This window comes from Pleurodeles waltl, chromosome 10 (genome assembly GCF_031143425.1).
Source record: "Pleurodeles waltl isolate 20211129_DDA chromosome 10, aPleWal1.hap1.20221129, whole genome shotgun sequence".
Taxonomy (NCBI): domain Eukaryota; kingdom Metazoa; phylum Chordata; class Amphibia; order Caudata; family Salamandridae; genus Pleurodeles; species Pleurodeles waltl.
The window spans coordinates 496,336,000-496,349,313 of NC_090449.1; the positions used below are offsets into that span (position 1 = coordinate 496,336,000).

Here is a 13,314-nt window from a genome sequence, read left to right on the forward strand (position 1 = left end):
AACCTTTCTATAGAAAGCTTAGGATATCTAACATTTGGCATAGATTTAAATAGAATGTTATGGTGCAGTACCCGGATTCGCTGGGGAAGGTTTATAAGGTGATAGCTGGCAGCACTGGAACAATCCTTTCACTCGGTAGAGTCACGGACATCCATAGTCAGATGTTCTTTACTTTAAATAAAAAAATATTTTGTGGAGACTAAGCAGGCAGTTGGGAGAAAATCCCCTCCTACATGGTTTAACAAACACTGCAGATCTACCAGGAAAGGCTTTCTCCAAGGCTATAAAAACAAGGATTAGGCACCAGATCCAAAAGGTGTATATAAAACCCGTACCATCCTTGCCAAAGAGACTGGGAGAAAGGCAGGTGGGCAGGAATGTTGTGTGCAGTTCAGGCAAAGGACACCACTTCTTCTGGAACATTCTTGCTGCTGGAAGCAGTGATGGCCATTGCCTTATTGAAAATAATATCCCACAGCAGACTTTGTTGATCTTTTTTCAGAACTGTAGTCTTCTCCACCAGAGGTGGAAGCCTCTTGGAACAAATTACTAGGGCTTATGGCACAAAGTCTATGTCCTGATCTAGGAACCTCAGGGCCAGTTAGTCAGTCAAGAGGACTAGCCGAGCAGAGTATCCACAACCTGGTCCTTGCTCCAATCTCGTGTAAGGAAGTAAGTAATACCACTTCTATCTCTTCTATTGAAATAACTAAGGCCATAAAGAAGAGTATTGCCAGTAAAGCACCAGGGCTTGAAAAGATTCCCAGGGTTCTGTTTTCCTCCGAAATAGACATCTGGAGTCCCTATTTCCTGCTCTTCTTAAATGCCATCTTGAGAGGTGCACCAAAGTTTCCGACCTGGCCCAGGGCAGAGATTATTTCTATTTTTAAAAAGGGCTTGAGGGCACTCGTATCCAACTACAAATCAATAAGCGTTATAGACAGATTATTCTGGATAGGCTACATGAGTGGCTATTCTTTCTGAGGCCTGGTTTCAGGGAATGCACAAGTACCATCGAGCAGGCGTTTTGTCTCCAATTACTCTTTTGAAAAGCTATCACACTGGGTGGTGGTCACCTGCATGTGGTAATTTCACACCGTTCTGCCTTATCTGGATAGGGCTAGAGAGTCTGGGGTAACATGGAGGATGCCAGTGGGGTATCAAAAATAACCATTAAGTCTAGTTATGGACAGTATGAGCAGATTTTTACTTGGGCAGTCAAGCCTAGGTACTCGCTGCAAATTTCCTCAAACACAAAGATGTGTTTATAGTGGACTTTTGGATGAGATTGAAAAAGCAAAGTGAGTCTATCTGAAGTTTCATCTTGGGATACTCACACCATTCCTTTTCTGCCAATTGGCTACATGATCCCAAGGAGGGTGACTGAGGAAGTCCTTCCTGCTGTGAGGCCAATGAAATGGTGGAGCATGTATTTCGCGTTTGTCCAGCTTATGCAGGTAGCAGAAGGAAATGGGTTCTCCCATTGTGCCATAGACTAGGTACAAGGGATTATAGAGAGGCAATTAGAATCCTCAGAAGTGACACAAGACAGCCCATTATTTTTAAGGTCTCCTGCTTTTTGTTGCACATGTAAGAGAGTAAGACAAAAAACAGTACTTGCTTATCTGCCCATGTCTGGGAACCTATAGTTAATTATCGCCACTGTAGTAGCGATGATTGTAGTGTTGTGTACACATTGCACACAGGTATTCATCTTTTGGATTTACCCCTGCCGGAGGGCAAGACACGATAGAAATATACCATCTATTAAGCACTATTGGGCCTGTTAATAACTTGCTAGTGGACGAAGAACTGGAATCCTCACATATTTTGATGTTGCTTCTGTCACTTATGGGTGGCTGCAGGCTGACTTCCCATATGTACAGAGCACTTTGAGAAGACTGGCTTAAGCTTATACCAAAGGCATGTGCAAAATGGGAGAGGGTATTCTGTGAACCTCTAGCAGTCCAACAATGGAAGAGAATTCATGCTGGGCTACAATGGTTAGCTTGAATGCAGGGTTTAATTTAATTCAATACAGCTTTATCCACCGTACCTACCTGTCAACAAAAAATACTTCACACAGACTAGTTAGGTGCCGAAGTCCTGCAGTGGACGTTATACATGTGGTGTTTGAGCTGTCCGTGTCTGGCACCGTACTGGTCGAGGGTGGTGAAGGGATCTATAGCTTACTCCACAAGTGGTGCAGCTGGGCCTCATACCAACCCCAGAAGTCAAGAGACTGAGTAGGAAATTCCTTTTACTTGGTCCCCTACTTGCTGAACGCTGATTTGCCATAAGGTGGTTGGATTCTGCTCCCCTCATGTTACTCAGACTGGCTTCAGGATGTGTCGGAATGGGCTGTAGCGTAAACGTACGGCTGAAGCATGTCAGACATGATGAGAAAGTGGGAGATGTCCTGGCCTTGTGGGGGGCAATGTTGGTGGTCTTACTAAATGAACAGGAGAAACATAAGGAGGCACTGCCGGATTGGAGTGTGGGATAGCAGCTTTAATAAGTAATGTCCTATTGCACATTAGAATAAAGGACTGAGGGTGCCACAGCCAGATCCTAATAATATATGTGGGAGTTGTGGGAGAATGAGTAGCCGATGGGGCTTCTGAGGCATGCTACCTCCTAGGTTGTAGACACTGAGCACTTGGCCTGATGCCTTGAGGGGCTGTCAAAAGTAAAGCAATATTTTTGGACCAAAAAAAAAAAACACCGGAGAATGACTGTTGCTCCATCTGAGGAAATCGAGAGCAGCGAGGGGGGAGATTGGTTAAAGGTTTTTTTCTGTTTTTTTTCCCCCTCATGTCAACATTCTTTCTTTTAATTGGTGTATGCAAACTTGTGGAAGATTTATGTTGCCCTGTTTTCTTCTTGTGAAAACCAGTACAGAATATCAATGTATTTTTAGCCAAATAATGTATACAGGTTTTTTATTTGAATTTTTTATTTTATCATCTTTTTTAAACCTTCATTTATCATTTTGAATAAATAACAAGGAACATTCATGAACCTCTGCAGTGGGGGTGGCAGTAATCCTTTAAACAGTAGTACATGCAGGCCATTGAAAGAAACCAAACACCAAAACATGTAATATTTCTCCAAGTCGCACTAGATGAAGAGGGGGAAACAAAACAAGTCGAGTGGCGGGGAGGTAGGCGGAAGGGAGACAGTGGCCAAAATATGAACAGAGGGCATTTTTACTTGTAGGGGCATTACTGACATAGTCGGCCGCTTATTTTATCTTGTTAATTTTATTCTCTCAAATGAAATGTAAATGCTAACAGAAAAACTGAACCGATACTATTCTGTTGAATTGATGTGTATGTAGTTTACTGATGTTTTGGTTTTTATGGCTTTATAGCTGAATAAAGATCTTTAACTGATTAAAAACCAATAAGTCAACTCGCCCACTAATACACAAAAATAAATATTAAAATCGCAATTGGATTGTGCAGATCTGATCACAATCCTAATAAAATTGAACAAAAACAAAATTGCTCTGATTTTCTTTAATTCCTTAGCACTACTATCATTGTTGTGATTCTTGGTTTGAAGAGTAAATCGTTACCATTGGGTTCATGGGCATTCAGATCTTATTTCTGGTATCCTAATTTGTCTTAATACGTTCCTTAATGTACAGATTATGGACTAATAATTTTTTAATGATTGTCTTCTAGATATACATTACAACGGTTTCAAGCAAACAAAATTAAACCATGGTTTATTCATAATAACAGTATATATTTTATAAGTCTTCTTTTTTATAATTAGGTAAGTTAATCATAGCATAATTTAGATCAAATACTCCATTTGAAGGTTCAATTTCGATGGATTAAATGCCATTGAACCTTAAACTGCAATGCGTATTTACAACATTCAATGTTGTATATTGCTTTCAAATATTTGGTCTTTCAATCCCAAACCCCCCACCAGTATATTTCTTCATTTTCCAGATTCTTGTGGAACTTTACAATTTCAATTAATTCTAATTAAAGAAGAAAAGGGTTCTGTACACTTAGTATAACTGAACTCACCTGTCGCGTTTTTAAGAAACAAAAAGGACCTAGAATAAATCCAGTTCAATGTGATACTACTTCCTTTGAAGTTTTGATATATTTTTTATCGATGGTACAGCGGTATCCTTATCATGGGGAATTAAATGAGGAAAATTGAATATTTATTTACCGCAATAGACTAGTAAAAAATTGGCTACGGTGGCGGTATGCCCATAAATGTCCACATAGTTTTATGGCGGCACTATCTTGAAAAAACTAGAGTCAAGGATTTTAGTGCATCCACAAGCATCGTGTAATCTGACTCAAAAGAGAAAGCTGCGTTCTGTACTTCCTTTCAGTGTAATGCAGCTTCACTTTTCACAAACTAAAATACACTACTAATTCAATTCGACAAACAGAACATATTTATAACATTAGTCTGTCATAATTTAAAGAGATGTTTTTCGACATCTTTTTACAAAAAGGATTCTAGAGGTAGTTGGAATCGTACCCCTATGATATACAACATAGTGTGTGCCTTCAGCTAATAGAGCTATTTAAAAAATGTATGTGGTTGGAGGCAAACACATTTATTGTAAATCATATTCAGGACTTTTTGCCAAACTATTTGAAGGCTCAGTGGCTTGATTGATTTCCTATTTGTTAAAGACCATAAGTATGTGAGCTAAAAAGGAAACCATTGTTCAATTTTGAACCAACCTATTCTTTATAAAGGCAATCTCAATTAAATATTTTACTCTTTTGGTGAATGAAACCTATTTTGTATAATATTGTAAATTAAATTCAGATCCACAATACACACTACTGCTACTTAATCATAGCTAGAACCAAACCCCTATTCATTTTTTTGTCTTCAGTGCTGTAAACAACTTGTTCTACTTAGGATCTCAACTGGGGGTTGTTTCTAGTTATCATGTTTTAATGAGATCTCATAGATCTTTCAAACTAACCATATCAGCATGTACTGTTGCCTGTCTCTTTTGAGACCAATGTTCTCTTCATTCCATTTATTGATCCAAAAACTCTGTCTGGATCTTCTATGTGGTTTAATAAGTTGTATGCCCTGAAATCTTGTTTTATCAGTTTCTTACATGAATGTGTTTTCTTGAATATGAGTGACTGAAGAACTTGTTGTCTAGATTTTTAGGGCTCTTATGTGTTCCATCTACTTGTAAGTTTCCTGATTGTATAACCAACATGATGGAGAACACAGACACATTGGATCAGATAAACGCATTATTTTGTATCACAATTGATGTAAGATATAACCTCATACTTGTATTTTATTATATTTCTCAAGTTATGAGGAGCTTATTTGCAACAAATACAGTTGTTATATTGGTATCATCATTTAGGGACTGAAGAAAGACAAATGTTCTCTTATCTCTGGTCATTACCCTGTGTCCCCTTCTATTGTTCTCATCTTGGCGCCCTTGCCTTTTGATAACTGAGAATACATCACTGCTCATGATTTATATTTATATTTTACTCTTGTTCTCTGTACAAGTGGTATTCCAAGTGATTGAACAAAGTGTTGTGTTGGCCGACCTTGAGATAAAGGAAGCAAAATGACAACTGATGTCCCATGAATCGTTACCTGAAGAGTACTGGGATGTGAAGGTGGTCTGAGATGCACTTACATTTCTGTGGGTTGGTTACCATGTGACAAAAGCAGACTACCTTAAATATCTATGCTCCATGTCTGAATATTTAAATCACATTTCCACTAATGGGCAGATATTTGACATCAGTGATGATGAATCTGTCCCCAAGAGGCCTGTTTCTCTTTGCAGTGCTATTTTGCAAAACTGATTATGGAAATTGTGGGGGGAAAGAAGAAAGCCAAGTGGGATAACAGTTTTTTCCTGCCATGGTCTGGGATTATGTATTATTTTTGCATTCTGTTGTCTGTGCTTAAGTGGAATGCCTGTGCTGTGGCAGTTCATCCCCTAAAGGGAATTTGTAACCTCTCTCTTGTCTGTTGATTATTATTGTGTGAATCTGTGCCTATTTTCACCTTGACGATGAGCTGGAAAAATATTGCTGGGCAAAAAGATTGTGTCAAGCATATTTTTCCTTTATTTACCTCAACTCAACATTGCGATCCTGAATTGCTACATTGATGTTGTTGGTTGTACCTGTGGTTTTTGAAAGGGACCTCAAGCTCCACTGTAGATGCACTTGTGTCTTGATCCTGTAAGCAGCCGCTCTGTCACCTGGACGTTTATGGCGGAGGAGTCCAGTCATTAAGTTGCAACTATTGGATGACACAAACCTGCCCTTTCTCCACCATTCTTAAGGTTTGACTTTGTTTACGTTAAATGAGGCGAACATGTATACTGATGTGTAGCCATGGTATTGGGCTGCCAAGAGGATGCTTCCACCTAGTGGGATGTACTATGTGCTATGATGCAAACGTGCCACCATCTTGTTGAACTAGGCTTACTGCAGTACAGGAACATAGCATTGTGACACTCTGGCTTTCACTCTAATAGTGATTACAGTCACAAAAAGGCTTTCAAATGTGTACTCTGATTGTTCCTTTCAAGAAAAAGAAAGTCAGTGATTGGATGTTGTTGGTGAAAATATGTAATCCATCTGCCACTACCCTAAAGACAGCAAGTTCTGCTGCACAGCTTCGTAAATATGGCTCATCCTTAGGAGACACCATAAACTGCTTCAGACAGCTTTCCTACCAAAGACAGACATGATTTTCTGCATGAACAAAGGAAAAATAGTATCCAATCAAATAATCTGTGCATCAATTGATATTAATGATATTTTAGCATATGGCTCTTTTAATGGCTTGTGTATCAGAAAGTCTTCCTTGCTTAGACTAATAGATCGACACACTACACACAGTAACAAAATAATTTCAGTCTCCATTTCCTGGTACATTTCCGTATGCCTTCCTCACCAGTGATGAGATGCAAAAGATGAACTGAAAGGCAGTAGGTCTCGAGAGGCACAGGAAATTGTCTTTACTGCTCTCACCAACCTAACAACCAAGCTTCACAACACTAACATCAGTAAGGTAAACAGTATAACAGAATGTCTCACATTCACTAAAGATAATCTTCAAGAGGATGGGACCAGGATTCGCAGCTATTGCAGGGAAATATTGCAAAGACTTCCCTCCTCATCATGAACTACTCCTGCAGTGTGAAGCCTCTCCTCTCCCCTACAGAAAGGTAGGGCTTAGAAGGGGTTAAAGTAGACAATTAGCTTTTTAGTTTCTAGTATGGTGTAAATGTCTTTGCATGTTAACTGAGGTTTTGATTCTGTGTCCCGTCTTCTAATAAACTTACTTCCCACATCTAATAAACTTTGGCAAGGATAAAAATGTTAGAGTATCTTTTCGCTTTATACATACTACTAGATTTGAAGCAGTTTGTTTTTTGCTTGAAAGACAGTGATTAAAAAATATTTAAACATTATTCCTCAGGATCACAACTACATGTGAGCCACAATAGTTAATTATTTATTTTCTTAGCAAGTATCGTGGGGTACTCATTTAACTTCTGTACATAATTTGCTGAAATCAGTGTCTTTATTTTCACCATTCTCTTCTTACTCCTCAGCAGCTTTTACAAAGAATGAAGCATTTAGAGACGACTGGCTGGGAGATGGGCAAGTCCGGGCAGAAGAAGCAGAAGACCTTGAATACTTTGCAAAGCAAGAAGGTATTTTTTGCTGTCCGTCGGGTGACAGTTTAAAAAAAACATCTTGAACCATGTCTACAGTAAATAAGGCAATCTGATCTTTTGATCAATATGATTAAAGAGCCTACTTCAACATAGATTGTTTTGAAAGACGTGTTGCATAATGAGCTTAAAATGGCAGTGAGTTGATGTAAACCTTATAGCATGAGTGCTTTCCATTTCCATCAAAATATTGCACAATAGACTTTGCAACTCTTAGTTATTAATTACTGGGACAGCCGACTGTTAGAATATAAGAAGCCCACAGTGACTATACAAAATGTGAGCAACTGACCAGATTGTATAAAAACTCATAAATATAAATACATCTAATGAATGTTGAAGATATGTATACAAGACCTCATTTGCCCAGTTTAGTAGCTTCTCTTTGATACTCCCAGGGTATTCTCTTAAAGTGGATAATGTTTGCACATACATACTATTGAGAAAAAAGCTCAACCAGGTGTCAAACTGTACTGAGATAGTATTCCCAGTCAAATGTAACAGAACATCAGTTCTTGTAACTTGCATGTGTCCGGTTCACTTTATTCAGCATTGCTGCATTTGTGAATTTAAATTGAATTCTCTGGCTGCTGTCTGATGACCACCCGCAGAACCTGAAATAGGGGTTAGTGCCACAGAAGAAATGCTTTTGAAGATTTATCACTGTTTCAGCCAGTCACCTTAATCATTCAATGACTTTAGTGTGGTGGAGGGCTGTCTTTGGCAAGGGTATATTATGATGAGCCCTACCTCTTACATGAAAGTGCTTAGTACAGCTTTGAGGTTGGAGACCTCATTAATCTGCAGTATCCAGTTGTTTTTGCCTTTTCTTCAGAGGCCTCCTTTTTAAGTTGCTGTATATGTCAACTAAAAGTATGACTTATGTGGCGTTATGTGGAGCACCAAAGCACATACTTCTGTGCTTTCTGTCCTATGAGAACATTGCTGTGTTGAGAGGTCATTTAAAACACTTAATCCTCTATGTCCCTTAAGACCTAACATGATCTGGAAGCTGACATGCTGCCATAGAGTGAGCCACGTCTTAACTGACGGGAGGGTCACAAGTGTATATTTAATGTGGGTATTGGCTCATTTGGTTGCTTTTCTTGAACATTGTTTTTCTGACAATTTTACTTCATTTACATGTATTGTGAAGGCTAAACTAAGCATGCAGTGTTTCTCTTGATTTGAAGGTTCTCCAGGAGAAGTGTTGCATGAGCATTCTCCTTGGGAAGCCACCTCTTTTCCAGTGGAGTCAGCAAAGGATGACCACACAGGAAGTCACTGGCAGCCAACTATTCGGGAGCAGCAAGTGCTGGGCATGCATCATCCATCAGGTAAGATTACTGCAGATGTGTGAGAATGTGCCACTCCAAGTGCTAGCTTACAGAACATTGCAACTCCAGAAAAAGTGATTAAAGGTAATGGTGTTTAGCGATTGCCTGATGTTCCCAATTCCTTGTTATCTTTGGTCCCCTGACTGTTGCTTTATTTGTTGGTTTCAGAAACTACATAAAATGATGATTACACCTTTGAAAACACTTTTTTTGACAGTTGTAGGAAGTTGATTCTGTATATACTATCTAAAAGCAAGAGATAGTGTGCACAGAGTCCAAGGGTTCCCCTTAGAGGTAAGATAGTGGCAAAATTAGATCATTCTAATGCTCTACTTTGTGGTAGTGTGGTCGAGCAGTAGGCTTATCAGAGGATAGTGTTAAGCATTTGTTGTACACACACAGGCTATAAATGAGGAACACACACTTAAAGACTTAACTCCAGGCCAATAGGTTTTTTTATGGAAAAATATATTTTCTTTATTTTTTAGACCACAAGTTCAAGATTTGAAGTAAATACATAAAATGTAAGGTACTCTACACAGGTAAATTAGGAACTTTGAATTAGAGCAATAACATACACAGTTTTAGTTAAAATGGCAATAAGCTATTTTAAAGGTGGATAAAGTGCAAAAATCAACCGTTCCTGGGGGAGGTAAGTAATGGTTAGTTTTTCAGATAATTAAGGCCCTTAAAAGTTAAAGTTCCTGGGATTAGGCAGCCCACTGTTGGGAGTTCAAGGCAACCCCAAAGTTACCACACCAGCAGCATAGTGCCGGTCAGGTGCAGAGGTCAAAGTGGAGCCCAAAACACATAGGCACCTATGAAGAACAGGGTTACTCCGGTTCCAGTCTGCCAACAGGTAAGTACCTGCGTCTTCAGAGGGCAGACCAGAGGGGTTTTGTAGAGCACTTGGGGGTGACACAAAGTAGGCACACAAAACTCACCCTCAGCGGCACAGGGGCGGCCGGGTGCAGTGTGCAAAGCAGGCGTCTGGTTTGTAATGGAAACCAATGGAGGGACCTGGGGGTCACTCTAGTGGTGCAGGCAGGGCACAGGGGGGCTTCTCGGGCCAGACACTGACTGGGTTAGGCAGACAGTCGTCTGATGGTCACTCCTGCACTGAAGTTCGGTTCCTTCTGGTCCTGGGGGCTGCGGGTGCAGTGCTTGGTCCAGGCGTCGAGTTCCTTGTTACAGGCAGTCACGGTCAGGGGGGAGCCTCTGAATTCTCTGTGCATGCGTCACTGTGGGGGTCTAGAGGGATCGTCTTGGGTTACTCACGAGGTTGCAGTTGCCTTGAAGTCCTCCCTGTAGTGTTGGTTCTCGAGCCGGGGGCGTCGGGTGCAGAGTGAGAAGTCTCACGCTTCCGGCGGGAAGAGTGAGTTCTTTGAAAGTTGTTAGAAAGTAGCTGTAGGTGAACAGTGCCGCTGTTCTCAGGAGTTTCTTGGTCCTTCGGATTTCAGGGCAGTCCTCTGAGGCTTCAGAGGTCGCTGGTCCCTGTTGGATGCGTCGCTGTTGCAGTTTTCTTCGAGTCGGGAGACAGGCCGGTAGGACTGGGGCCAAAGCAGTTGTCGTATCCGTCGTCTCTGCAGGGCTTTCAGGTCAGCAGTCCTTCTTGTTTCAGGTTGCAGGAATCTGATTTCCTGGGTTCTGGGGTGCCCCTAAATACTGAATTTAGGGGTGTATTTAGGTCAGGAGGGCGGTAGCCAATGGCTACTGTCCTGGAGGGTGGCTACACCCTCTTTGTGCCTCCTCCCTGAGGGGAGGGGGGCGCATCCCTAATCCTGTTGGGGGAATCCTCCAAGCGCAAGATGGAGGATTTCTAAAATCAGGGGTCACCTCAGTTCAGGACACCTTAGGGGCTGTCCTGACTGGTAGGTGACTCCTCCTTGTTTTTCTCATTATCTCCTCCAGCCTTGCCGCCAAAAGTGGGGGCAGTGGCCGGAGGGGCAGGCATCTCCACTAGCTGGGATACCCTGCGGTGCTGTAACAAAAGGGGTGAGCCTTTGAGACTCACCGCCAGGTGTTACAGTTCCTGCAGGGGAAGGTGAGAAGCACCTCCACCCAGTACAGGCTTTGTTCCTGGCCACAGAGTGACAAAGGCATTCTCCCCATCTGGCCAGCAACTCGTCTGGTTGTGGCAGGCTGGCAGAAACTGGTCAGCATAGCACTAGGAGTCGGACTGGTATTCTGGGTGCATCTCTAAGATGCCCTCTGGGTGCATTTTACAAAACATTCCACACTGGCATCAGTGTGCATTTATTGTGCTGAGAAGTTTGATACCAAACTTCCCAGATTTCAGTGTAGCCATTATGGAACTGTGGAGATCGTGTTTCACAAACTCACAGACCATATACTCTTTATGGCTACCCTGCACTTACAATGTCTAAGGTTTTGCTTAGACACTGTAGGGGCATAGTGCTCATGCACATATGCCCTCACCTGTGGTATAATGCACCCTGCCTTAGGGCTGTAAGGCCGTCTAGAGGGGTGACTTACCTATGCCACAGGTAGTGTGAGGTTGGGATGGCACTCTGCGGGGAATGCCATGTCGACTTAGTCCTTTTCTCCCCACCAGCACACACAAGCTGTGAGACTGAGTGCATGTGGTGAGTGAGGGGTCCCCAGGGTGGCATAATACATGCCTCAGCACTTAGAGACCTTCCATGGCATCAGGGCCCTTGGTACCAGGGGTACCATGTACAAGGGACTTATCTGAGTGCCTGGGTTGTGCCAATTTGTGGGAACAAAGGTACAGTTTAGAGAAAGCACACTGGTGCTGGGGCCTGGTTAGCAGGGCCCAGCACACTTTCAATCATAACTGGCATCAGCAAAAGGCAAATGGTCATTGGGTAACCATGCCAATGAGGAATTACCTTACAACAGTTATCACATTTGATTATCTGTTGCAGGAACCTTTACAGGCTCTTCTGACAGCCATCACACACACACATACCTTTTATGACTGTACCTAGGCAGAAAACTGATCTTCAAAATGGAGGCAATCACATCCCAACACTGCCAACCCAATTTCTTTGGCATCTACTTCACAGAAAGTCCATCTTCTTGTTCTTCCTTATTCAGTTTGTTTCATAGTCATTGAAAGATATTCCTGTGGAAGTGGTTCAGAGATCTAAGACATTGTGGTTCCCAGATGGATCTGGACCGAGAGAATAAGACCCTGTGCAAGAGTAGAAGAAATCATAAACCAACTTTTTGTCCACCCGTGCAATATACTGGCACTGACATTGGCCCAAGAGACACAACATCTTTAACTCCAGTAACTTATGCAGGTTATCAAACTTTTTCATGTCAGTTGTATTGTTACGTACCAGGAGGATTCGGCTAGTGATGTTACAAAACATAGCAGTCCTTTGATGATAACACGTACAGTACTGTATGCCATCAGGAAAACGTTTCAGCTACTTGCTCTTGATATTTGTGACAGTTCCAAGAAAGTAATACAGAGAAGAAGCTTAACCTGGCCATAGAAATACAAGCATCTAGTATAAGACTCAGAATTCCTGATGGGTGATCCACAGTCTGGTTGTAATTGTATAGGCAATATAAATATGCCAAACTTCAGCCTCCATAACCAGACAAGCAATCAGCAGACAAGGGGAGAAAGTACTAAGATACAGTTGACAGAATGATGTATGGTCTGCTGGAACTACTTAAAGCATAGAGCAGGACAGCTTAATTGGCTTGTAGGCATAGGTCCCTTTGGGAATCAGTCCACTGGTTTTCCAAGTTTGTCCTCAAGGAAGGAAGACAAGACTTTAAAGAGATTAACAAAAGCTTATTGGTCTTCAACCATATTATAAATGCACAGCAAAAAATGTGTTCACTGTTCTGGTTCTCTTTCGTTCTTATATTGGGAAAGAGATGCTTATAATGAAAACTGACACAGAGATGCTGAAGGAGATAGGATGGAAATAGAAACAGAAATTTATAAATCATATTTCTGATGGATACAACTACCTGTGGATTCCTCACCTAATGAATTCTCCCCATGCGTAGCATTCGACGGAAACTTCTCTCTCCAGCTCTGCACGTCGGCGACGTCACAATTGACTCCACGCGGCTCCGTGTGACAATAAGAGGTCCTCTCCGCCGTGCTGACGTCAGTTCCCTTTTTTCCGTGCCTTCAATAACGGTTACTTCTCTGTTACCTGTATCGTTAGCTCTTCGGAAGGGATACTTTGTGTATTTCCACGATGTCTGCTCCAAAGAAGTCTGGTTTCAAGC

General features: G+C 41.6%; 1 protein-coding gene across 36 annotated transcripts in view; it reads left to right on the forward strand.

Moving 5' to 3' along the window:
• Window positions 1-13,314, forward strand: part of MAP4 (microtubule associated protein 4) — a 1,914,856-nt gene that overhangs the window by 997,763 nt on the left and 903,779 nt on the right. For 32 of the 36 annotated variants that reach the window (XM_069210826.1, XM_069210834.1, XM_069210837.1 and 29 more), the window contains 2 exons: window positions 7,610-7,711; window positions 8,926-9,069. In XM_069210826.1, coding sequence (XP_069066927.1) covers window positions 7,610-7,711; window positions 8,926-9,069 — 246 coding nt within the window. The remainder of the gene's footprint in view (window positions 1-7,609; window positions 7,712-8,925; window positions 9,070-13,314) is intronic. The other 4 variants (XM_069210833.1, XM_069210843.1, XM_069210857.1 and 1 more) reach the window with 1 other exon arrangement.